At 47.5% G+C, this 25,551-nt stretch overlaps 1 protein-coding gene across 1 annotated transcript in view; it reads right to left on the bottom strand.

Annotated features, from left to right (window-relative positions):
• The window catches only part of ADCY10 (adenylate cyclase 10), a 70,851-nt gene that overhangs the window by 10,655 nt on the left and 34,645 nt on the right, over positions 1–25,551 (bottom strand). The window contains exons 17-32 of the mRNA XM_043520762.1: positions 23,536–23,672; positions 23,020–23,145; positions 19,561–19,842; positions 17,951–18,307; positions 14,546–14,626; positions 11,783–11,845; positions 10,504–10,555; positions 8,276–8,507; positions 6,378–6,485; positions 5,807–5,985; positions 4,252–4,276; positions 3,822–3,843; positions 3,037–3,194; positions 2,054–2,258; positions 1,874–1,970; positions 532–647 (exon numbers count right to left, since the gene is read on the bottom strand). Of these exons, the coding sequence (XP_043376697.1) occupies positions 532–647; positions 1,874–1,970; positions 2,054–2,258; positions 3,037–3,194; positions 3,822–3,843; positions 4,252–4,276; positions 5,807–5,985; positions 6,378–6,485; positions 8,276–8,507; positions 10,504–10,555; positions 11,783–11,845; positions 14,546–14,626; positions 17,951–18,307; positions 19,561–19,842; positions 23,020–23,145; positions 23,536–23,672 (2,240 nt within the window). The remainder of the gene's footprint in view (positions 1–531; positions 648–1,873; positions 1,971–2,053; positions 2,259–3,036; positions 3,195–3,821; positions 3,844–4,251; positions 4,277–5,806; positions 5,986–6,377; positions 6,486–8,275; positions 8,508–10,503; positions 10,556–11,782; positions 11,846–14,545; positions 14,627–17,950; positions 18,308–19,560; positions 19,843–23,019; positions 23,146–23,535; positions 23,673–25,551) is intronic.

Below are 25,551 nucleotides of genomic sequence, written 5' to 3' on the forward strand. Positions count from 1 at the left end.
GTCTGCTCAGATAAATTTGTTAGTCTCTAAGGTGCCACAAGTACTCCTTTTCTTTTTGCGGATACAGACTAACACGGCTGCTACTCTGAAAACTGATAGTTATACTGGCAAAGGTTTTAAGTGTACACAAGGCTTTAGCTATGCGGAGTGCCAGGGGGCTAAAAGGAGCAGGGTGATTGGGGTAGAGATCAGGGGAATTCCTCCATGCCGGCTGAGTGAAGTCTGCAAAACCCCAGTTAGCCTTAGGAGGTTTGTTGGCCAACTTTACAACCTCCCACATTTGTATGAGAATATCCCAAAAGCTTCAACGTTCACACAGATATCAACATCCCCTCATTGGAGCTACCACCCCTTTTCTGTTAAACCTTTTAGCTCTCTTCTTTAAAAGCATGTCAATTGCAGTGTAACCACAAACGAGATGCCAGAACGGCGCCACCATTTTTTGGCAGTGTTGACATGGCGACTGTCCCTGTCCAGGAGCGTCTTTGCAAAGCACGCCATTATCTGTTGTCCTCATCACACAGTACTTACCAGCATAAAGCAAGAGTTCTAAACAGTAAGAAAAGAAATAAGCCATCCCAATGATTCTCTCCTCCTTAACGACCAACTCCTCCATCCAACTCAGCACTCGCACACAATCTTGGTACCTAGACACCATGGAGAATTATTGCATGACTCATTTCATTCTGGGGTGTTTCTCCACTATCCCTTCATTTCCTTTCCTCTTTCCATGTCTCATTCTCTATGCTCCCATCCATCATTCCACTCATGTATCTATCCTATTTTTCTCTCCAAGGATCTTTGGCAAACAAGCTTATGGAGAAGGGCTTCAAGGATGCCTGACAAGACAGCGAGTGGATAGAGACATTCCACTGTGGTCCTTCCCAGGTGCACGAAGTATCCCTATGTGCATATAAGTGTCTGCAAGGTCCACTGTGACTAGCTAGTGGCCTTTCCAGCTGGTCATTGACAAGGAAAAGCACCAGGAGTGGTGCATATAGAAGCCAGGTGGCCAACCTATCACCGTAGACAAACATGCCCCAGCAGAAGGAACAGTTGTGAGAACAAGTGTGTTCAGGAAGCCATTGTGGCTCAGAGAGAGTCGTTATAGAGGGATGTCTAATAAGAAGCAGACCAGTCTTCTAATCTGCTGGGGGTGGGAGGAAATAAGGGTGCCACATGACTCCAGTTGACACTTCTGAGCTATGTGACAGAGGTACCTGTATCCCAAGTATGGGGATCCAAACTGCCTCCTCGTGAGGAAGAAATTCACTTCAGAAGAAAAGTACCAGCCAACCAAAGCAAAAAGCCAGACTTAGCCTGTCCATACTTCCTTACTTCTTGGCTCTATAGACCAGGGAGTTCCTTGGTCCCAGCTCTTTCTGTCAAGGGCACATTGTTCTCATCGATAGTAATTCACATTAAGAGCTGTTAGATATTGCTCAGTATTATCCCTCCATCTCCTCCTTGGTCAGCCATGAGGCCGGACACCATAAATAGGGCCCTGTGTAAATCACATTTTCATGGAGGGCATGGAAAATGCCCCCAAACTGTGGTCTTTGACATATTTTTCCTTACAGTTAACTACATTTACTTGTCAAATTCATTCCTTGCAAACTGTTGGGAATTTTCTAAAAAAAAAGGTGATTTATACAGGGCCTTAAACATAAGGATGTCCTTCCTAGAGACACTAACTTACGTGGTCTGTCTTCTGTCATTGTAACCACATGCCCTGCCCACTGAAGTCATTGGGAATTCTTTACTTTTACTATACTTGGGTCTCCATCGACCTCCCACAGTTCCCTATTAGATTTCTTCTCTACACACCATTCTCCTTAGCCCATCCATATGGGAACATAAATTTGCATCATACCTGATGCTCAGAAAGAGAGCTTTGAAGAGCATGCAGAGAACCAGATAGTCAAGCTTGGGTTTCTTCAGACGCACACACATTTCATGAGCTCGATAGCCTGTGGAGAAAACAAATATATTAAGTGTCTCTCCCTCAATACTGACACCTTCTCTTCACAGTATATGATGAAAGCAGACTTACCTAATTGAATAGATAGGGGCAGGTTACCCAAGCAGAGCTTCATATAGGCCAATGACTGTGCTAATTTAACTGTTGTTAATAGCCCTCCTCCGATAACCTGGAGGTGAGAGCTACGCTGGATGGCCATCAGCTCATATTTCATCCATTCATCTTGGTAACCCATCATCTGGCAGCAGAGTGAGAATTCCGTATAGGATGAAATGATCTAAAATGTTCCAAACAAGAAAAAACAAGAGCCTGAAACTGTTGACTGAATCGTTATCTTGTGTAGGTTCAAAAGGGACACATGGATAAACCAGAAGCCCCCAAATTTCTTTGTTCCTTTTTCTCTTACAACATTGACCATTAAAAAAAATTAGGATTATTAATACTAACATTTATTATGCTCATGTCTAAAGGCTCCATTCAGGATCCTGCCCCCCGTGCTAGGTGCTAAGGCACAGAATATAAACTAGTGTACACTAAATTAGCAATAGCTTAAAAATCAAAACCAGGCTAAACTGTTACAATAAAAAAATGAAACTGAACCTCAGATCAACTCTTTTGGGAGGTTTAAAAAAGCTCGGTGAACTGTAATTGTTTGTCATTTCACCACATCTCTGCCTCCCTAGTTCTTACCAGAGACAGAAGTGCTGCAACATTACAAGGAAGACCATGGGCATGTTTTACCAGCCAAGACAGAAAGGAGCAAGCATGCCAGAAATCTAACAAGAAATCTGGTTTTCCATGAGATTTCCAGCCCCAGAGGCTTAGACAGTGTGAATGAGGTTCAGAAAAACATCAGAACATTGGGATGATTATCCAAAGCAAAGCTTTTACAGGTCAACCCATTGCTCGTTGAAATCAGACACCTGCTCCATAACAGCCAGGATGCCCCAATTGCAGGGTGTGTCCTGTCATCACAATTACTTCCAATGCTGCTAGTTACTTCCTCTTCTTTGGGGGCAGGAGGAGAGGGTTCCCAGCGGCAAGGGTGGACCCACCTGGCTCTCATCCTCCGATTCCTCTGCTGAGTTCACCTTCATGAGCGCTGCCAGGCGACAGAACTTCTTGCTGTTTGTAGCAGTGTCCAGGCTGAAGAGTTGCCACAATAAGGAAAGGCAGTGGCCCTGCTGGTACAGGAAAGCTAATTTCTTCTCCCTGTCACACAAGAGACATCTTTAGCCAGAGCAGATCACAGCAGCACAAAGATCTCACTATTGCTACTAATTAAACAGCGAGCTGGGGTGGGAGGAGGAGGAGGCGGGATCCTGAACTGGACTTTTCCTTCTCCTCCTAGGAGAGGAGACATGGAGGATTCCAGGAGCAGGAAAGGGGAAAGGAGGAAGTAGCAATCGGATGATGGGGTATCAATTGGGGGAGGGTCAGTCAGCGGAGGGATGGCATTGTGGGGGAAGTGGATGTAGAAGCAGGGAAGTTGGGGGTAACTGTGGGCATTGGGAAGGAAGGGGAACTCTGCTCCCCAACTTTGGCTGGCTGCAGAAGGGAGCAGCACAGAGGAACCTGAGGCTGCTTTATGCAGCAATACTGAGAACCCTCCCCCTTCCCTGGCCACTACAGATCAGCTGTTAGGTTCCAGCCAGTGGGGATTAGCCATTGTAGCCCTGTGCCAGCAGGGGTTGCTTTGTCAGCAGAGGGGAGCAGGAGGGGCTTGGCTAGGGCATAAGGCAGCACCATTGGCTGGGGCAGACGCTTCTCCCCCACCATCCTGCAAGCATGGGGGGGTACAGTTATGGGGAGGATCAGAGGGGACAACTGTGACGGGGATATGGGGAAAGCCATGCTGTCAACTCTCACGATAGTTGGCATTTTTCTTAAAGCCCCAGCTCCTGGAGTCATGGCATCACAGGAGAACCTTGGCTGCCATTTATTATTTCAAAAGAACAAGGTTCATGTTGTGAAGAAAAGCTTGAGAGACTGGTGATCTTGGGGGAAGGGAAGAGAAGCCAGAAGAGCTGAGGGGGAGAGAAACTGACTGGGATGGGAGGCTGTTTGGGGCAGAGAGAACGAGAAGTCTGGGGCAAGAGGGAGAGAAGGAGTGAGTGTGGGGAAAGCAAGAGGGGAGACTGGGAACTGATGGAGGAGAATCTTGACAGGCGGTGCAGCACAGCTGGCTCGGGGGGAGCTGTTGGGGAGTCTGGATGGATTTCACATGGAGAGAAGTCTGGAGAGGGATGGAGGGTGGAAGCTCAGCTCACCCTCTGGAGCCTGCCACTGGGGACACTGTAGGGGGAGGCCAAAGTAGGTGTTGGGTGTTTTGTTGAGGGGTATTGGATGAAAGGCAGTTGTACTGGGACATTTTGGTGATCCAGGGAGGAGGGTGGCTTCATGGCAGGGAATGACTGTCCATCTCCCCCACCAGTGAGGGCAAGAGGTGAATGTAATGTGGGGGGGCGGGGAGTTGTGGCAGCCGGAAGGGGGTTCCAGCAGAGATGGGGAAGAAGGTGAGCAGAGGAAGAGGGTGGCAGCAGCAGGGGGATACAGTGAGGTACGTTGGGGATTCCTAGGGGAGAGGTGAGACAGCCTGACTCTCCCCTGATGCCTCAACCCAAACTCTGTCATCCCACCCCTCAGGGCCTCACCTACCCCTCCTAGAATCCAGCCTTTTCCTGCTCACTTTTCCCCCCACTCCTGAAATCCCCCTGCTGGACCATCTGTCACTTCTACCTGTCCTCACTACCTCACCTTCACCCCCAAGCACCCCATCTTCTGACTCCCCTTCTCCCCTCCTGCCTTACCCTTCCACCTCTGCCACTTCCTCCTTTCTACTGCCTTAACCCTCACCAGCCGGTACCCCGGGCTGCCTCACTGATCTCTGCTGCCAACCCCTCCCCTTCTGTTCCACCACTGCCTCTCCTCCACTGGGGCTCCCTTATCTCCCCCTGCTTCCCTCTCCACAGCACGTCCCCCATTATGCACCCCACTCTGATATCTCCCCTTCCTGTGGTACCTCCATCCCCTCTTGCTGATACCCCCACTGCCTCACCTCTCTCTCTCTGCTTGAATCCCCAACAATACTATCCCGCATGGCCCAAAGGGTCTCTCCATAACACCAGATGCTTTTCCTTGCTCCCTCTGCCCCCATTGGCCCCAAAGCCCATGGCTCCCAACAGAGCTTCTCCTAATCTCAGGTGCCCTTTCACCTAGGACATCCCTGAACCACTAAGATGATGACTTCTTGCTCCACAACCTAAAAGAATGCTCGTAAACACATTACACAGCCATGCAGTAGAATACATTCTGTTAAAGCACTGGCACTGTTCAGGTAGATTATTTATAGTGCAAATAAAAACCTTACAAACTTGTTTACACATGTTGCACCCATTTTTAATCACAAACGGGTAAACTGAAGCACTGTTCCCAGACTGAAATATGAGCATTCCCATGACGAGACTGGTTAGCAAGGAGAGGCCAACATTTGGAAATAATGCCTTTAGCAGTAGCAGGGAGTATAAAAATATTCTCAAAAGCACATGCATTTCTTTGCAATCGATTCCTGTTTTCCAAAATAAATGCCTTGCTTTAAGGTACTGTACCATTGGGAATGCACATATCTGTAATTCCCCCTTCACTAGAGTATGTAAACACCACTATTTAAAGCCCCCACTCTTCATGTGCTTAATTTGAAGCATGCAAGTTACATGCTTCCAATTAAGCATGTGCTTAAGTGTTTGCAGGATTGAGGTCTAAATGACAACCAGGGACTAAGGTAAAATCCACCCAACTTGGTTTTACTCCAGTTCTACTTCCTACCCTTTACTGCGACTATACAAGAATTGCTGCTTCTTCTGGTGAGACGCGTGCTTTGACACTTCCACTGGAGTCTTAAAAAAGACTCCAATCAAGGTAAATGGGAATCTTCTGTTTAATAAAATCAAAGCCTTCCTGATAAATTTCTTTGCCAAATTCATTTGGCCCATGTTATAACAGACCTGCAGAGAGGAAGGGAGAGTGAGACAAAGACCGTTTGTAACATTATCAGCCAGCTGCACGTTCCAAAATGGTCGGGCTCTCAGCTGCCATTTTCTAGCATGACATCAATGCTGGAGCCAAGGGCGGAGGTGGGGAGTAGAGAGTGGGTTGGGTTAAACCTCATTGAAACTGTTGTGATCTCCACCCCTCATTTAAGATAGCTGTGAGAGACAATTCAGTGGCCCCACCTAAAGCAAAGGGGGCATGCAAGCCCATCCAGTAGTTTGGACTTTTAGTTTTGGATGAGGTTGTACGGACATAGGAGGGAGACACAGAAAACCTCCAATCATCTTCCAGGATGGCCCCGACCAGATACATAAGGAGGTTCTTCAATATCTTGCTGTCTCTTTACCTCACCCTTCAGGCTGTAGAAGGTAGCTTCCTCAAACTGGTTAATTACAGTCGCTCTGAAGTCCACCGATTTGATCAGATTCTCTGCTGTATTCAAATTGCAAAAGGCCTAAAGCAAAGCAAACCACAGAGAAGGGTGGGTGACCATCTGTGCTGCACACTTTCTCCAACCCCACCACTCGCTGAAGAGAGAGGGCTGGATTCTCCCATCTGCTACGGCCACTGCAAGCAGCCGGAGATGGCCAATGGAGAATCCCCTCTGCGCAGGGGGAGGCAGCTCTGTGTCTCCTGCCCCCCTTCTACCATGCCCTGTGGCAGGGGAAGGAGGGAGTGTTCTGAGGGCAAGGTGGGAGCAGAATGGGGTCATGGCAAAGCTTTACACCTGATCTTCCACTAGTGGAAGCCTAAGCTAGAGCTGCCCTTGTGCAGCTATCTCACGCCAGGGCAACATGGCACTGAATCATGGAGCTGCAGCTGTGCACCCCATCTCTTCGCCACCCTAGCTGTGCTCACTCACGGGTGAATCAAGCCACAAAGCAAAGGGAGCTCTCTTCACCCTGTCTAGGACAGCAACATTGCTTTCTTTCCCCTTGGAGTAACCCAGGAGCTGCTGGAGCTGCCTGTAGAGCTGGGACATAATGCCCATGGGTTTCTTTGGCTGAATGTATAGAGGAAATGTAGTAGTGAAGGACTGATGGCACTGAGTCCCAGTCACCCTTCAACCCCCCCACCCTCCTCCACACACACAGCCCTGCCAATGCACCTTACTCCTGACCTGCGTGCCACCTCCTCCAGGCTATTCCAGCCGAGGGCCCCTTCCACAGCTCAGTAACATACTCCAATCCTGACTAGAAGCACCCCATCTCTCCCATGAGCTCTCCATGGTACAGATTGCTAACTCATATGATGAGTTTTGTCATATGACTTCATGTCACCCAGAGACTACGATGGGCCTCCCAAAATCATGTCCCTAATGATCTCCTTATCCTGCCACCCCCCACCCCCATGCTCCCAGCCTCTTGAGGACTGAGGCTAGTGCCCTAAACCACCACGCCTTTGAACATTCCTCACCCCCCTCTCGCCACTATAGTCACTATACTGGGGGGATGAGTGAAACCGCCTTGAGGTCAATGGGTGTTAGAGCCGGCCTTCACTCCAGACAAATGTATAAGGCACTCAGCTCTTTTCTGGAACAGACAGCTAAAGCAAGAGGAGCCTCCCCCCAAAACACAGGCCACAGGCAAAGCTGTAGCAGGAGTTGATCCATGTGACCTAAGAGGTTTCCTGGGAGTCTGATAACAAACACAGGGCTGGGGATTGACTGGATTGCACAGGCGTGTGTGGGTGTGAGAAATACCACAGAAAGACCCAGAGAAGTCAGAAGAAAGCCAAGGACAGCCACAGAAGGACTTGTAGCATAACCCTGAGAAAAAGGTGAGAGAGAGAGCATTTGGGCAGAGTGCTGTCTGGAAAGAAGCTTGGATCTGTGAGCAATTAACTGTCTCCAGCTGTTTGAGTCCTACAGTGTTCAGGGAAACGGAACTTTATGTACATTCCTTGTAAATAAAGAGGATTGCATCAATGACATGCCTGACTCAGTTTCTCCTTCTAATAGAAACAACCCACAGGATCCCAAATTTTGACTAAAAGCTCAGGTCAAAAGGGGTAATAATATTAAACCGGATGTATGCTTGTGATCTCCCATGTGCTGTGTCTGTGACATTAAAATCCTGCACCACAGCTCAGGGTCTCTAGCAAAGTCGGAAGGAGAGGCAAGGAAAATGTAGGGCCTAACACCACCATTCTGAAAGAACCAAAGAACATGTGAGAGAGAAGTAAGAGGGACACCAAGGGAGAGGACATGAACTCGCATGGGATCAAGGGAGCAAAGCAGCTCACCATGTAGTTGTTTGACAGATGTAAGTAAGCCGCTGCACACTCCAACAAGTAATACAAGGCTCTGGCGTATTCGCCCATCGCCATGCAGTGCCGGGCCAGGGGCACAAAGACAGACTCCACGATCTCTTCACATTTGCAGGATCCCAAGCGCCTGATCTTCTCCTGGTCCCTGTCGGAATGCTGAATGATCTCGTCCAGCCTCTCCAGAAACTCCTTCTCTATCTCTTCAGCTCTGGCCGGAGACAAGATGGCAGAGAAGGGGCAGGATTCCCCTGTCACAAGGCTTTCTTGTGTGTCCGCGTGAGCGGGATTCAGTAGAATTCACAGTTCTAATTCCCTGGTGCTGTTTTTATGTTGTTCTTGTGACCCAGGGAACGGTGCTCTCTGTCCCTAAACTCCTAGCCCCTCCTGGGCCTTTATGGCACAGTTCTAGAGGAAGACTATGGTATTCCTTTATGCAGGACAAGTTTAAGGCAATCTGCGGCTCTTGGCACACCCCCACATGAGGTCTTGTGGCCAATAGAGGGTGGACATGTGGCAATTCTCCCCCACCACCATCTCCAACAGGCACAGCAGAGCCCCCCTTCTCCCTGGGCCATGCCCTGTCTGTTGTGGGGTGGGCTCAAGCAGCTTCCTCCCTAGCTACAGTGGCTGCTGCTCCCCTTCAGACTCAGGCAGACATCACATCCCTGCATCAGTTACTCTCTCTTCTGTTTTTTCAAGTTCTTTTTTTGCAAGGGCTGGAAACAGACTTCTTAAAAATGAAAGCTGAGATGCAGACATCATTGCAGGATTCCTGGAGGGAGCCCAGGCCCACAGCACAAGCCTGTGATGTTAGCCAGCCCTGGCACCCTGTGCTTTTGGCCAGGATGCAGGCAGCCCTTTCTCTGCCTTGCTTGAGAAGACAGAACTCCATCGCCTCTGACAGCACCAGCACCTAATCCCTCCTAAAAAGAACAACCAAAACCATTTCAGCTTGGAGATCTTCCTGTTTCTTAACACGCCAGAGAGAAAGCGGAGCACAAAAGTTGGCTAAAATGTACGTGACTGAACAGTGGCTCTACAAGAGAACTTTGTAAGCAGGCCTGAGTACCTTACCTTGGATAGAAAAGAAATGTGACCTAAAAGCTTGCTTAATCTGTATCTCCTGCCCTTGGCTCATGTGCAGCAGGACTGTGAACCATAGATGGCCCGGACAGTATGGAGCTTTCATGACTATCTGTCTTTCCTGAGCAGGATCTTGAAAATGTGAATTGAGTGTAAACAGATGGAGAGATGCCTGCCTGAGTCTGCAGAGAGCCTGAAACAATCATTCTGAGAGTGTGTTCTACCGTATCCACCTCAAACAGGGCTCCATCGACTCTGCTCTTCCATGGCTGTGCAAGTTGCCATTTTTCCAGGATGCCACAGAAACCACCATTTCTGCCATGGAATTCACTGTTTTGCTGCATTCAGGCACTCACCGTTTTATCTTCCTGACCTGCCAGGACCTGCCTGCAGCTACCTCTTGCTCTGTAGATTTCCCCACAACAGAGAGTTATTTCAGTGCACACTCCCTGCACAGTTCCATGGAGCCAGGGAGTGGGGAAAGTGCCAACTCCATGGAACAACACAGGCTGGTGAGCTAAGCAGGCTGGAGAATGGTACAACAGCCAACGTCTGAGAAGATGAGCCACTAAGCCAGCTCCCAGCTTCCCACTTCCCTGGTATCCATGGGGGAAGAGGGCTCTGAGCCAGGCTGGGGCAGGAGCTAAGGTTTGGGGTGTGGAGCAAGGCCACCCAGAGGGTGTAATGAAAACTCCATTCTTGGACTGTTGAAAATAAACAAATTCTACTGCAAGAATGTTTAGCTATGAGCCACGGGGGGATAGGAAAGAGAGTGAGTGGGAATGAAAGGCATTTCCCAGAAAGAGAGAGAGAGAGAGAGAGAGAGAGAGAGAGAGAGAGAGAGAGAGAGAGAGAGAGAATAAATTAATGCTGCTGTAGAATGTAGGATTCCCATTTTGCCATGGAATACATGGGGCCCTGACAGTAGGGATGTTCCATTCTAAGAGAATCCCTCACACCCTCCAAACTCCCAATCTCCGTGGGTATCTCGCACCCCATCAGATAATGTCTTCCCCCACAGGTAGCAGCCAAACCCATATATTCCACTCACAACCTCTGGAGCCCCTAGGAATCTATTTCTTTGTAAAGTGGTCTGGTGAATGAAGACCTTGCTCCCGTACTTAAGATTTTCCTCTGGCAACATCTTGTGTTTCTTTAGTGCCTTTAGAGTCTCTGGAAAGAAAATCAACCATGGGGTTCAATGCAACATCATATGTCCTGGAATAAGAGCCGCTTTTTACCATTCTCTAGCACTAAGATAATGAGATGAAATTCCATAACATAGGGAATGTCTTCACTGCAGACTTAGCATGTGACATACCAGGCCAGGAAATTCCAAAGGCCACAGCTAATGGGAAGAATCCCACCCACCCAAAAATCCTCCAAATGCCGACGGCTTAAAGAGGAGAAACACCCACTACTCCCAAAAATGTTCTTTATGGCCCAGATCTTTAGCTGGAGTAAATCAGCATAGCTCCATTGATGTCAGCACAGCTACACCCACTTACACCAGTATATGATCTAACCCAGTGGTTTTCAACCTATTTACCATTGTGGGCCGCATATGTGGCCCACAACATGTTATGTGGGCTGCATCCAATACTACCTCTATGGCCCTGAGGATGTCACATGTGCCGCAGCTCTGTGCTGACTGGGCCACAAGCGGCCCATGGGCAGCAGGTTGAGAACCACTGGGTGGGGTTTTTGCCCAAACCTGTTAGTCCATAGTGCACTTCATCAAACTGTTAAAGGTTCTTTTCAGTGCAGCATTTTAGGCTTTGGCTACACTAGCACTTTTGTTGGCAAAACTTTTGTTGGTCAGGGTGTGTGTGAAAAAACACACCCTGACTGACATAAGTTTCACCAACAAAGCGCCAGCGTGGACATGGCTATGTCAGTGGGAAAGCATCTCCTGCCAACATAGTTACCACTGCTTCTTGGGGATGGTTTAAATATGCAGACGGGAGAGCTCTCTCCCACCGGCATAGAGCGGTTACACATGAGACCTTACAGATTGCCGCTATACAGTCCAGAGTGTAGACATAGCCTTAGTTAGTCAGAGGGAAGGAGGAGAAATTCAGTTCCCTCTAGCCACCTATTTTTGTTTGTTGCTTTCTTTTAAACAATATTTTTCATTCCTGAATTTTTCAGGCTAATATATGATGCTGAGGAGCCAAATTCTGCTCTCCGTTACAAAGATGCAACCCCCATTGAAATCAGTGGAAGTCCAATATCTAATAAATCTGTGATTTGAGCTAGACAAGCACAGTTCTGTTTGAGTTAGAAGCTGTTACAGTCAAGCATGGATTTGGTCTTTAATTTCTCATTGCTGCACTGACTGAGTCTAAAAAGAACCCCTGGCTGATCTGTTACATTCCAGGAAGATAAGCTTGAATTTACCTTTCTCAATATCTTGTGGAAGTAATAACTCTAACTTCTTGGAGACAGTAGAAGTAGTGATGTCTGAAATTCAGAGAACAAGGGAGAAGGCATATCTAAGGGTGCCTGCCACATACATCCTTTGTTCAAGACAAATGGTTCTGGTACATGCTGCCTACATAGAGAAGAATCTTTACCGGCATTGGGGATCTGGAAAATTTCAGGAGATGGTTGTCTGGACACAGAGATCCTAGTCAAGGGTGCACCTGCTTAACATGAAAAAGAATCAAAGAATAAAATTCCTCTGAAAAGCCGCCTTAGAGTCATCACCTGCCTCTGCTTATTGGAAAGAGAGTGTGATGAGCTTTCATCGTGACCCCGCCTACAGTCTGCAGATGAGAAAGAGAGTGCTGCATCTATGAAAGTGACTACCATCCCAATAGACTTGCCATTGGGCATTAGCCATTTTCTGTTGTACTCTTTTGTACATGATGACTTGAACACTCCATTCATTTCTTTCTGCAAAAGGACCACAACCAGCATAGTATGACTGTCTTTTGTATGACATGTCAAACTCAGGTACTGACCATTCATGGTCATGAAAGATTTCAAAGCACTTTTCTCAAAAGTTAGAGATGGCAACCCTGTTGTCCTGGCCTAATTTATTTGTGGAAATGTACATTCAGCTCCATAAACACCTTTCGGAGTGTCATTTGAAATAGTTATTCCTTCCCTCCTACTCCTTAAAACACCCTGTTGGGTAATGTTGCTGACACAGAGTAGTTGCAGTACTCCACCCCAGAGATGGCTGCATTTCATTGGTGGATGAGTAATCCATGTTTAAATAAACTGTAAAACATGATGCCATTGAAAGACACTGTATAAATACTGTAGGAAGTTTTATTGTATTTTCAGTTCTCTGTTTGGCCCTGTTTTATTCCCACAATAAGCGTAATGCCCCTACTCCATTTGTTACATTCTTAGACCTGGTGCGATGAACAGCTCAGTGGTGTAGGGGAGAATATATATAGAGAGACAGGTTTAATTATTATCACAAAACACTACCACACACGGTACCTCTAATCCACCTAACTCATTTCATTAAGAACTAAATGCCCAGTTCTTTCGCAGAGTCTGTGCAAAGCTGTACATTCTCATACATTAACATACTAGGTCAAATTCACTTTAGTCCAACTCCACTGAAGTAGGCTTACTCTTCTCTTTAATTATTTTGCAATAGGTTTGTGACATATTGCACATATTTTCCTACTCATACTGTGAACAGCAGCGTTCTTTAGAGAGAGCCAATGTTTCATCATTCAGACTGTCTGAACAGAAGCAGGCAGAAAGGAATGACCCGAATTGGAACTTGATCAGAACACCTGGGCTTGGATCCTTCTTGTTGCCTCATTTGCTGTAGGATCTTACAGAGCTCAATTTTACATTTCATCTGAACAGTGGGAAGTCTTCAGCCAGGCAGCACTCCCTAGCACCATGGTAGGCACTAGGTCAGTACTGACTCAGGGGACTAGGCCTCAAAGGTATTTAGGCGCCGAGCTTCCATTGAAATCAATGGGAGTTAGATGCGTAAATACCTTTGAGGAGCTGGGCCATAGTCAATTGCTCCCTGTGATGGGGCTTTCTCCCCATCACCTGCAAGGCAAGGGAAAGAACCCCAATTAGTCATATTCCACACTTGGGGAGTGATTAACTAATTGCCTCCTGGCCAGAGGAAACAGAGCAAGGCATTTTAAATAGACTGAGGGTGCTCAGGTGGGGACAGACTACAGAGCATACAGGTTTCTGATGGAGCAAAGCCTTGGAAGCGGGTTTAACAGACAGGAAACAACAGAGGAAGAACTCTACAGGAGCGGGTTAGGCCCCTGCAGGAGAAGCCCTGAGGGAGGGCCAGCCAGGGAACTACAGTGGACCCTGAGGCTGCAGAAGAGGTATTAGTTTGGTGATCTGATTGGACTTTCATTTGGACTTCTTCATGTTAACCCTGAAAGGGGTTTAAATTTCCATGTGCCTTGGCCTTATGGCCCTGCCACAGCACACCCAGAAGGGGCAAAGAGGAAGCCTGAGAAAGGCCACTGAAGGGCAGAAAATGAGCCCAGTAGGTGAGGCCAGAGACAAGGACCCTGTGCAAGGCAGCATGAGGGGTGCCCACAAGGTGAGGATGTGCTACTAGTACTACACGGCCCCTGAATCCTTCTCCACTCTCCGTATCAGCGGTTCCCAAACTTGTTCCGCTGCTTGTGCAGGGAAAGCCCCTGGCGGGCCGGGACAGTTTGTTTACCTGCTGCGTCCTCAGGTTCGGCCAATCGCGGCTCCCAGTGGCTGCAGTTTGATGCTCCAGGCCAATGGGAGCTGCTGGAAGAGGCAGCCAGTATGTCCCTCGGCCCACACCGCTTCCAGCAGCTCCCATTGGCCTGGAGCAGCGAACCACAGCCACTGGGAGCCATGATCGGCCAAACCTGCAGACGCGGCAGGAAAACAAACCGGCCCAGCCCGGCCCGGCCTGGGCTTTCCCTGCACAAGCGGTGGAACAAGTTTGGGAAGCACTGCTCCATACCAATTCTTTACCTGCCTCTTTTGTTTTCTTTTTTGTGCTCTCTCTCTCTCATACCTTCACCCAAATTATTTCACTCAATCTCTCTCCCTTATCAGCCACAATCCCTTTTCATCCCTCTTTCTCTCCACAGCTCCCTGGGTTTTAGCGTGGTGGTCTCGCCTCGCTCCCTCCAGGTTACTGTGAATTCTGTATCTGATGGGACATTTTACCTTCACTTGTCCTCTGGACGCTTTCAGGGGAGCATGTGGTGGTTAGGGAAGCCTCAGCTGTCACAGCTTTTCCCTCCATCCCTGCCAAATCGGAGGGAGAAACAGATGTTAATAAAGAGCTGTAGAACAATTCCTCATCGCTATCCGCATGGTAGTAGCCAGCAGAAGCCAGTGGGCCATTGTGCTAGGTGCTATCCTGACTCAGAATACAAAGATGGTTCCTCTCCAAAGCACTTACCCTTTGTCTTTTAAATGTTTAGATTGTAAGTTCTGTCCTCAGTTAGACCCACTCAACCCCACCGACTGCCCATGCATAGGGCCCTACCAAATTCACAGCCATGAGCAATGCCTCACGGACCGTGAAATCTGGTCTCCCCCATGAAATCTGGTCTTCTGTATAGTATAGGGTAAAAGTACATAAATTTTACAGGGGAGACCAACATTTCTCAAACTGGGGGTCCCAACCCAAAAGAGGGCTGTGGGGGGGTCACAGTATTGCCACCCTTACTTCTGCCTTGCCTTCAGAGCTGGGTGGTCGGAGAGCAGCAGCTGCTGGCCAGGTACCCAGCTCTGAAGGCAGTGTCCCACCAGCGCAGAAGTAAGGGTGGCAATACTTCGACCCCCCCCCCTACAATAACCTTGCGACTCCTACACAACCCCCTTTTGGGTCAGGACCCTTGCAGTTACAACACCATGAAATTTCAGATTTAAATATCTGAAATCATGAAATTAATGATTTTTAAAATCTCATGACCATAAAATTGACCAAAATGGACCGTGAATTTGGTAGGGCCCTACTGGTAGGAAAAAGGCTAATGTAGTGCCAATCTTTAAAAAAGGGAAGAAGGAGGATCCTGGGAACTACAGGCCAGTCAGCCTCACCTCAGTCCCTGGAAAAATCATGGAGCAGGTCCTCAAAGAATCAATCCTGAAGCACTTACGTGAGAGGAAAGCGATCAGGAACAGTCAGCATGGATTCACCAAGGGAAGGTCATGCCTGACTAATCTAATCGCCTTTTATGATGAGATTACTGGTTCTGTGGATGAAGGGAAAGCAGTGGATGTATTGTTTCTTGACTTTAGCAAAGCTTTTGACATGGTCTCCCACAGTATTCTTGTCAGCAAGTTAAGGAAGTATGGGCTGGATGAATGCACTATAAGGTGGGTAGAAAGCTGGCTAGATTGTCGGGCTCAACGGGTAGTGATCAATGGCTCCATGTCTAGTTGGCAGCCGGTGTCAAATGGAGTGCCCCAGGGGTCGGTCCTGGGGCCGGTTTTGTTCAATATCTTCATAAATGATCTGGAGGATGGTGTGGATTGCACTCTCAGCAAATTTGCGGATGATACTAAACTGGGAGGAGTGGTAGATACGCTGGAGGGGAGGGATAGGATACAGAAGGACCTAGACAAATTGGAGGATTGGGCCAAAAGAAATCTGATGAGGTTCAATAAGGATAAGTGCAGGGTCCTGCACTTAGGATGGAAGAATCCAATGCACCGCTACAGACTAGGGACCGAATGGCTAGGCAGCAGTTCTGCGGAAAAGGACCTAGGGGTGACAGTGGACGAGAAGCTGGATATGAGTCAGCAGTGTGCCCTTGTTGCCAAGAAGGCCAATGGCATTTTGGGATGTATAAGTAGGGGCATAGCGAGCAGATCGAGGGACGTGATCGTTCCCCTCTATTTGACACTGGTGAGGCCTCATCTGGAGTACTGTGTCCAGTTTTGGGCCCCACGCTACAAGAAGGATGTGGATAAATTGGAGAGAGTCCAGCGAAGGGCAACAAAAATGATTAGGGGTCTAGAGCACATGACTTATGAGGAGAGGCTGAGGGAGCTGGGATTGTTTAGTCTGCAGAAGAGAAGAATGAGGGGGGATTTGATAGCTGCTTTCAACTACCTGAAAGGGGGTTCCAAAGAGGATGGCTCTAGACTGTTCTCAATGGTAGCAGATGACAGAACGAGGAGTAATGGTCTCAAGTTGCAATGGGGGAGGTTTAGACTGGATATTAGGAAAAACTTTTTCACTAAGAGGGTGGTGAAACACTGGAATGCGTTACCTAGGGAGGTGGTAGAATCTCCTTCCTTAGAGGTTTTTAAGGTCAGGCTTGACAAAGCCCTGGCTGGGATGATTTAACTGGGAATTGGTCCTGCTTTGAGCAGGGGGTTGGACTAGATGACCTCCTGAGGACCCTTCCAACCCTGATATTCTATGATTCTATGATTCTACACAGCCAAGGCCTGCTGTGCTCTGTGAAACAACTGTTATTTATTATTTGATTGCCATAGTGCACAGGCGACCCAGTCACAGATCAGGACCCCACTGTGCTAGGGGCTGTACAAGCACAGAACAAAAGGTCCCTGCCTCAAAGAGCTTGCAGTGGACCAAATCCTGCCGCGGACCAAATCCTGCACCCAGAACTCCTAAATTCTACCAACAGGACGAATTCCTTGGAAAATTCTATGGCTGCTGAAACAGAGTCCACAGGGCCCTGATTAAGATGAATGGGATGGGTCACACCTCTCACAGCCATTTTTCCTCAAAGCCATTGTTTCAGGCTCTCTGCAGACTCAGGCAGGTGATACTGCATCTGTTTCCATTTTCTCCACCATCATAAAGCCTATAAACATATCTGTTCCAACAGAAGAGCTCAGATTATGAAGAACAGTTCTGGGGCAAGGACGCAGTTCCCCAGCAAACCCTGCAGCCATGGAAGTGTGGAGTACTCTAGGCCCTGTGTCTAGATGTAGCTGAAGGCAGAATTTGGCCCAGCCCAGGTATCCCCTTCACATATCATCAGCCCAGCTAACATAGCCTCCTTCCCTGCACACAGTCCTTCCGTTCCACACCTCTGCCTGCTTCCCACTACTCCTTCACAGCCCCATGCTGCCCCCACCACAGCCCTGGACTTTCCCCTACCCTTCAGCTCCTGACACCAGACCTAAAGGCTGAGCAGAAATGTGAGGGGGCATGGAAAGGTTACAGCATATGTGGGGCTTGAGGAGTAGAGTGGGGATATAGGGGAAAATAAGGGGATTGGGAGGGCATGGAAAGGGGGCCAGGATGCCTCTCCACATTTCCCCTAGGGCGGGAGGGGATATGGAGCAAACAGGACTATTGGAGGTGAAGGAGAAGGGAGAGAGGACTTGGCAAAGGTGTCTGGTGCATCCCACCAGCTAGGAGCAGAAGAAGCCCAGAGGTACACTTAGTCACACCCACCAGGCCCCAGGTCTCAGAGAACGCTGAGACTCAATACATTCCCATGCAGATGCGTTGAGGACTGTGCATTGTCTGCATAGCCCTAGTCTCTGCAGCAGTGAGCAAAGCCCTCCCTGTAAGATTCTGCCCCCTCCCAGCAGCACGGTCCCTTAGGGAGCCCAGTAGAAACCGGGGCTTCCATTTACCTTCAAATGAGGGTGCCTGAAGATTTTTCAGGGTTGTTTTAATGATCAGTGAGGCTGCTTCACTGAACGGGTATTCCTTGTGCTGCTCAGAAATGTCCTCCTGAGACCCAGTGTTCACCAGAATCATCTCCACGGTGTGGCGGTGAAATGAAATGAAGTCCCCTTCCCCGCAGCGTCTGCATTTGTGAGCCTGCCCTTCTAGATAGCTCACGCACTTGAGATGTAAGGCTTTCTTCTGGCTCTTCAGCCAGACCTCATAGGCCGCTTCCTGCAGCAGCGGTGTGCAGAACGCCATGATGCTGCATTGCATCACCAGCTGCTCTTGCTTGATTCGGTTATAAACAGAAGAGCGGATATCTGAAAGACAATGTGGATTTATCCATAAACTCTCAGCTAGGCCAGCTCTCATGCAGGGCTCTGTTTCTGCTGCAGCCAGTGATGGAACTGTCCACGCTGAAGGTGTAACACTGTCCTGGGGAGTGGGTGGTAGGGATTAAACCCAGAACCACCAGATCTGAAAGCATGAGACATTACTGCCTGAGTTTAAAAATTGCAGTCCTTAGCCACAGATGTAGTAGGCTTCTCAACCTCCACATTTGGGCCAGAGTTCCACACTACATGGATTATCACCACTTGGTTATACACCAGCAGACTCCGAAATAACCTCATCCACTTTAATTCACTCCTGTTGCTATTGTTGGTGCCAGACTTGCACTGAAATAACAAAAGATGTGAAATAACAAAAGATATATGGTGATTTCTGTGCCAATCTGTGTGTAGACAAGCCCTTAGACACCATAGGGAGAGTCTGGTGGAATCTAGGTGAGGTAGGAGGAGAACAGAACAAAATAAATTCAGGGATAAGACATATTAGCTCATACCAGCCCATTTTGACAGTATGTTAGGGGGTTTGGAATGACTATAATTTAGTGCTTTAAAGTATATGCTGCCACATCATGGTGGTTATTGTTTGTATTAAAATAACTCAACAGATCTCAACTGAGCTGAGGGTTACATTGTCCTGGGCACTGTATAAATGCATAATAAAAGATCATCCCTGCACCAATGAGTTTATAATCTACATACGAATCAGACAAAGTTGGGGATGGGAAACTGAAACACAGAGCCAGAAGTAGAGCTTAGGTTTCCTGTGTGTGTCAGGTCAGTTTCCTATCCCCTGCACCCAACTGTGTCTCTCTAGGTACCGCAGGAGTGACTTGAATGCATTTATAATAGCATTCCTAATGCTGCAACAGCTGAGTTTTTTGTATAGAATTTTCCTTTATTTTTTTAAAGAAAAAAGGCATTGATGATTACCCTGAAACAGATGCTTCTCAGGAGTTTATTTCAAAGTGTGATGCGAGATTGTAGGCTGTGTAGGCTGTGACTGTCAGTAAATACATTTAAGATGCAAGCAAGTTCTAAAGCTACAGGCAAAAAAAATCTAATGATCTGTACATTCCCTCCCTACTAGAAATAACCCTGCACTTTATGCATGTTAACAAGACGGATTCACACAGCACTCTGGAAAGATCACCAAGAACACAGACAAGGAGCAGTGGGATTTCAGCACACTCTGATGCCCCCAGTCCCTGGCCAGCTCCACGTACCTGATTCTTGTCCAGTTGATCTGACCATCCCTCGGCAAACAAGTAACTCTATGGAGGGCATATCCTGTGATTGTGCATTCTGGGAGTCCTTTCTTTTGTTAAAACACTTGAAGATGTGGGAATCCACCAGGGCTGCAAGCGTCTGGTTCATCTTCCTCTTGGTCCATTCAGGAAGGATGTGGAGCAGCAGCTCAGTCGTAAAAGTCAGCCCGATGATAGCCGCACACTTCACTACCATCTGCTCCGAAGGGCTCATGTTGTCTAACTCAGCCAGTGCAATGCCTACCGAAAACAAGTCATCCAGTAAATCACCACTTCTCCATGCTGGATGCTCCTGAGACACCAAGACAGTAAGATTACAGTGGTTAGCTTTAGCGTTGGGGGTGAGAGGAGGATGGACGTCCTATCTGGATCCTGTCCTTTTTACCCTACAAATGAACTGACCTGAGAAAGCCAACACCTCAATTATCTCGTCTGGAAGCTGCCTTCACCAGCAACTACTGATAATGGGCAGTCACGGGGAATTCACCCACTGGATTTTTGACCATGAGTTGATCCAGGATCCACCATAACTGCTCAATAGCTTGATTTGTAGAATTTATTAGGAGGGCTGTGTTTATATTAATTCTTAATAGTTTGTCGTTTAAATGAGTTTTAAAGCGGCTTCCCAGAACAGCATCAGGACTCTGCTGCGTCGAGCTAGAGTGCCGACTAGTGGACTGGAAGCTTGGCATGACTCCAAGAGCAGACCAGCGTATTCAGGGATTAGACTGGGGCAAAAGGAGGGGAGAACCTTTTACAATACAAACGCCAGAAGAATGCCTGTTCAGCAGACTGTAGTGAGGCTGAGTAAGTGAGTGAGTGGCCCCCCTCCAAGCTGGAGAGCGAGGGATCACTACACTCCCCCTGGTGGGCAGAGCTAAATCCGCCATTTCCCTCCTCCCCCCCCCCCCCCCCGCACCGGAAGTCCTGGGCTGGACAGAAAGTATAAAAGGAGAACCCCAGAGCTCATTTGTGACTAGCAGGGACGTCCTTAGGCATAGGAGGCTGCGTAGGGCATCTGAAAATTTGGGGCACCACTGAGTCTTAGTGTCCACCCTCCTGCCTCTTCCTATCCCTGTTCTGACCCTTCCTGCAGGCTCCCACAGCTGGGTGCTGCAGCCTCGTGACTCTTACTCTGGAGGGGATCTAGTAACTTAAAAGAGAAAAAGCCTGCCATCCCTATTAGCACAACATTGAAACTGTTAAAGAGACATTCAAGTGGTAATGAAGCCATTTAACTGACATTTGCCAACCCCAAGGTATATACTGTCAGTTTCTGAATTTACTGACAAAAACAGTTGTGCATTACTGTAATATTTACTCAGAACATGTCAGTCTACAGGACCTTAGTTTAAAATTTGCTTTAAAAATATTTCATTAGTGAGTTGGTGAAGATTATAAAATCACATCTCTAAAAATTCCTTGCATAGATTTTTAGATGCACAATCATCTTTAGCCTTAAATGCTTGGATCTTCAGACATAGTTTTTTAAATAAATCCTTCAAAATACCACCCTTATCTAAAATACACATTTTAATTTTAATTACTATAGTAAACAAAACTTGCTTCCAAAGTCTTCCTGTCCTTTCTGTCCATCCCTTTCTCCCTTCAAAGCCCACCGACCCTCCCACCCCTGTTGAAGAGAGCCCTTAAAGGGACAACACACCTTTCCTTTCAGATAGCTGGACAAAGAGTTTCCCTTTCTTTACTTCTGACTATATGATTAACTAGTTTTAAGAGAACTCTCCAGCAAAATCAGTACCTAGTAAGATATAAAATCCTTTGTTATGCCTAAAATCTTTGGAAACATATTTTTTAAAGTGGTAAAATTTCATAAACACGTCTATTGTTATGGAGATCACACAAAGTAAATTAGTGTTCCCTTTTTCTAAAAGCAATGAACATTATTAGAACACACTAAACCTCTGTGACTAATTAATTTAAAATAATGTCTTTGTTTCCATGAGTTAAATATGTAGTAATCTGGAAGTATTACTTTATGAAGGCTTAAGAGTACATTTAAAATATAATCAGTATTTCTAAGCTGATTTTAAGAAAATGTAAAACAGAGAAGAGCTGCATCATGTATTCCATAATATTTGATATTGTATTCAGCAAGCCAGCTGACTCGCCCTTACTACAAAGTTTTTGCAAATAAATCTCTGACAAACTTCAGGGAATATCAAAAAACCTGTGACGGACATTTTTTATTCCCAAGTTTAGTGCTTTTAACTAGGTACCTTCTGCATGTCCAGTCTTCACCATCTGGCATGCAGTGGAAAACATGCCCCGTTTTCTTTAGAAAGAAATTGCAGAAGAGTGGTTTTTTCAAATGTGATTTGCTTCATTTGGGTTCAGGGATTTGGCCGGAAGGGGGTGAGCAGGATGGGGGAGGGAAGAGAGGAGGGAGACAGTGGGGAGAGGGTGGGGTCTGGGCAGAGTGGGGTGGGGCCTGGGGCAGAACAGGGGTGGAGTATGGGTGGGGCCACAGGCGGAAGAGGTGGGCTGGGGAGCTAGCCTCCCCAAGCGGCCGCTTCACCCACAGCCAATGACAGCAGGTAAGAGCAGGCTGGCTCCTGCACACCGAGCGCGCACTGCAGTCTCCTTAGGCAGGGGTTGTATTCACAGAGCTGAATGCGCCGGCGCTGCACATTCTGCGTGAGGGAGAGGGTACAGGGGTCTCTAGGGGGAACTGTGACTCTCAGCCGATGTGAGGTGGGCCGTGGGGCTCGGTAGCCTTTGCTGCCTCGTCCCTTCCCCCCCGCCTTTCCCCCCCAGGCAGTGAGCCTGGGCTGCTGTCGGGCATAGGGGTACCAGTTTAATAATACTGCGTAGGGCCCCATAAATCCTAAGGACGGCCCTGCAGACTAGGCCCTGAGTGGAGTTGTGCCCTGCGGTCGGAGGAGACAGACGAGAATCCCCAAAGACTCCCCACCACTGTTAGGGCCCTGGGCTAGGACCCGGTGGAGTAGGGTGAGCCTAGGTGTCCCTATCCACTGCTGCCAACCCCACCCCTGGGATGGCAATCTACCCACCTTAGGCCAGGTGGTCTGCACTTGCCTGCTTTTGCTCTGCCCCAGTCAGGAGGCTGTGAGCCATAGACTGCCTGTGCTCTGCCCCCTCCCCCTCCCGAGGGCCAGCGCTTCCCCATAGACTATTGATTACTACCTGCCTGTAGTGAGGCAGAGTGGCCTCCATCCCCACTTGAGAGTGAGGGATCACAACACAGACTTCTTGCCTAATTGGAGGGTCTGGCCTATTCTGCAAAGCTCAGACTCGTCCTTCTCCGCTTTGCTCCAAAGTTCAGACCTGCGCTGTCTGCCGCATTCAAGCTCCCAGGCCCTCTTTAACTGCTTCCCTTAAGGAACAGAAACATTGTGTCCCCACTGGCTGGAGACATCAGGATCAGACTCTTACCTTTTAACGTAGGGGGCAGCATAATATTTTGCAACTTAACGTTCTGGCGAATGGTGCAAATGTACAAGTCATTGTCTAAGCTGGAAAGTGATTCTGTTTTGGAGGGGATGACCTTGATTGCATTGGCTGCATGGAGAGAAAGAGGAGAAAAAACAATTACAAGAACTCACATTTTAATTTATTTGCTTTTTAAATATAACCAAAGCAAAACAATACTTGGCAAGATCTGATGGGAACAGCCTTTTAGCCATTTTGGTGTGAGAGTAAACTCTATCACCCAGCATGCAAAATGGGTTCCGTTGCATTTCTACTTAATCACAACATTCCAACACTCTCCTGCGAACAGTATACAGTGGGCTGTGGCATTTAAGAACGTAAGAACGGCCATGCTGGGTAAGACCAAAGGTCCATCTAGTCCAGTATCCTGTCTTCCGACAGTGGCCAGTGCCAGGTGCTTCAAAGGGAATGAACAGAGCAGGTAATCAAGTGATGATGAATTAATGACAAGTAGCTTACTGAAAAGGATCTCCCACTCATCATCTACTTCCTCCTCCTCCTCCCACAGATGGAAGATGAGCATGTTGTTTAAATGGAGGTTCCGCAGCAGCTCCTCGCAGTAAAATGGGATGCCATGGCTTCTCTGTATCAAGAACCTAAAGAGAAGCAAAACTATCACTACCCATTAAAATAAAGGACTGCGATGCTCCTCAGGCGATGATGGGAATGGTAGCTACATAGACACCATGGTGACAGGTGCCTTCACAACACCTAAGGTTGCAGTTGAAATGGACGAGGCTGCACCAAGTGTCCTGTATGCCTGCTATGTGGTAGATTGCAGGGCTGCTACAAGTACAGAGTGTAAACCGTACTGAAGATACAGAGTGTGTCGTGGGGTGAATGGGCATCAGGGCAGGGGGTCAGACTCTTAGGAAAGCATCTCAATGTTCAAATGACAGTCAGGTGTAAATCAGCACTTAACGTAGCTATGGCCGTTTACAACAGCTGAGGATCTGGCCCCATGTTCTTTTTTAAATGTTACTAACAGCAACTAGATTACTAAAACTGGACCCATCCATGTCAAGCCTAAATATTCTCTGCTAACTCCTCACATCGGTGGCACCACCTTCCTGCAGAGTTCCAACCTGTCACAGCCAGCCTCTTCCTCAAACACCTTCTTCCTTTCTCCCATAAAGCCCCATCAGTCACAGGAAAAGCTCCCTGGCAAAGTCCATCTAGTCCCCACCTTTTCCTTCTTCAGATGCCTCCTTAAAAGTCACTTCTGCCTTTATGCCTGCAAGACACTGCCAGCTCACATTGGCTAGGCCATCTGTGAGCCATAAGCACTGTTCATTTTGCTAAAACGCACTTGTTTGACTCTCACCCTTCCCATTCCCACACAACCATGCTCTTTGGCTACGTGTTGTAACATACAGTCTCAGTGTTTTTAGGGCAGGGACACTGGAGCCCTCATCCTGACTGGCATCCTTAGGTGTTACCATAATATAAATAAATGCCAAGATTTTCAAAAATGGGAGCTTAAAGTGAGGATCTTAAATCCACATTTGGGCACTTACATAAATTGCCTGATTTTTTCAAAAGTGCACCCAGCAGCTCCCATTGACTTCAACCATGCAACTTTAATTGTGCATACACACACTGATTCAATCTTCAATTAATTACTGTCCCCCGCTTCCCCATGGGACTCCTTGCTTCAGTCAATGCACACAAGGGAATCTAGGATCCTATGGTTACACCAGTGTGGGGGTCTCACAGGAGTCCTTGGAGTTATTTTAAGGGTTCCTTCTACATATCCAAACCAGGAGGAGGGTAAGGAGATTCACTTAGGCCACATACAGCAGTTAGGCATCTAACTTCCGGTTGCCCTTTTGAAAATCTCTCCATTTTATACCAGGCTTTTTGTTTGCAATGTTATAAACTGGTTCGGCCAATATCCATTGACCGGGTTGCTATGACATTTGCTGTCTCTCAGCCACTTGAACTGCAAAGATTCAACATGTCAGTAAAGCTTCCTATGGCACAGTATCCCCCAAGTCCGCTCATTACCTGATGTTTCATCGATTCACAGATTCTGAGGTCAGAAGAAACCACTGTGATCAGCTAGTCGCACTGCCAGTGTAACACAGGACATAGAATTTCACTGAAATAATTCCTGTTGGAACTAGAGCATCTCTTTTAGAAAAAACATCCAGTGTTTTCGTACCATGCTTAGCTTTAGTATCTTAGAAAATATGGAAACAGTACTGGCATGACCATCTGCATTACAGTAGTAAAATGGAAAAAACAATGATAACATTTTAAAATGCACTGTGCAGGGTTTTTTTAGTTGATTGCTTTTAGCTGAAGGCAGGTATCAAATATCAAAGCATTTTTAGCCTTGCAATTTGAATAGGTGAAAGGGCAACCTGGAAATAGACATTAGCTAAGTCTGTTTATAAAGCTGGAGATGGAAGCCTAGTACAGACTGGGTTTTACTTAAGCAAAAAGGGAACTGCTGATACAACCCTGAGGACT

This window comes from Chelonia mydas, chromosome 8 (assembly GCF_015237465.2).
Source record: "Chelonia mydas isolate rCheMyd1 chromosome 8, rCheMyd1.pri.v2, whole genome shotgun sequence".
In the NCBI taxonomy this organism is placed as follows: domain Eukaryota; kingdom Metazoa; phylum Chordata; order Testudines; family Cheloniidae; genus Chelonia; species Chelonia mydas.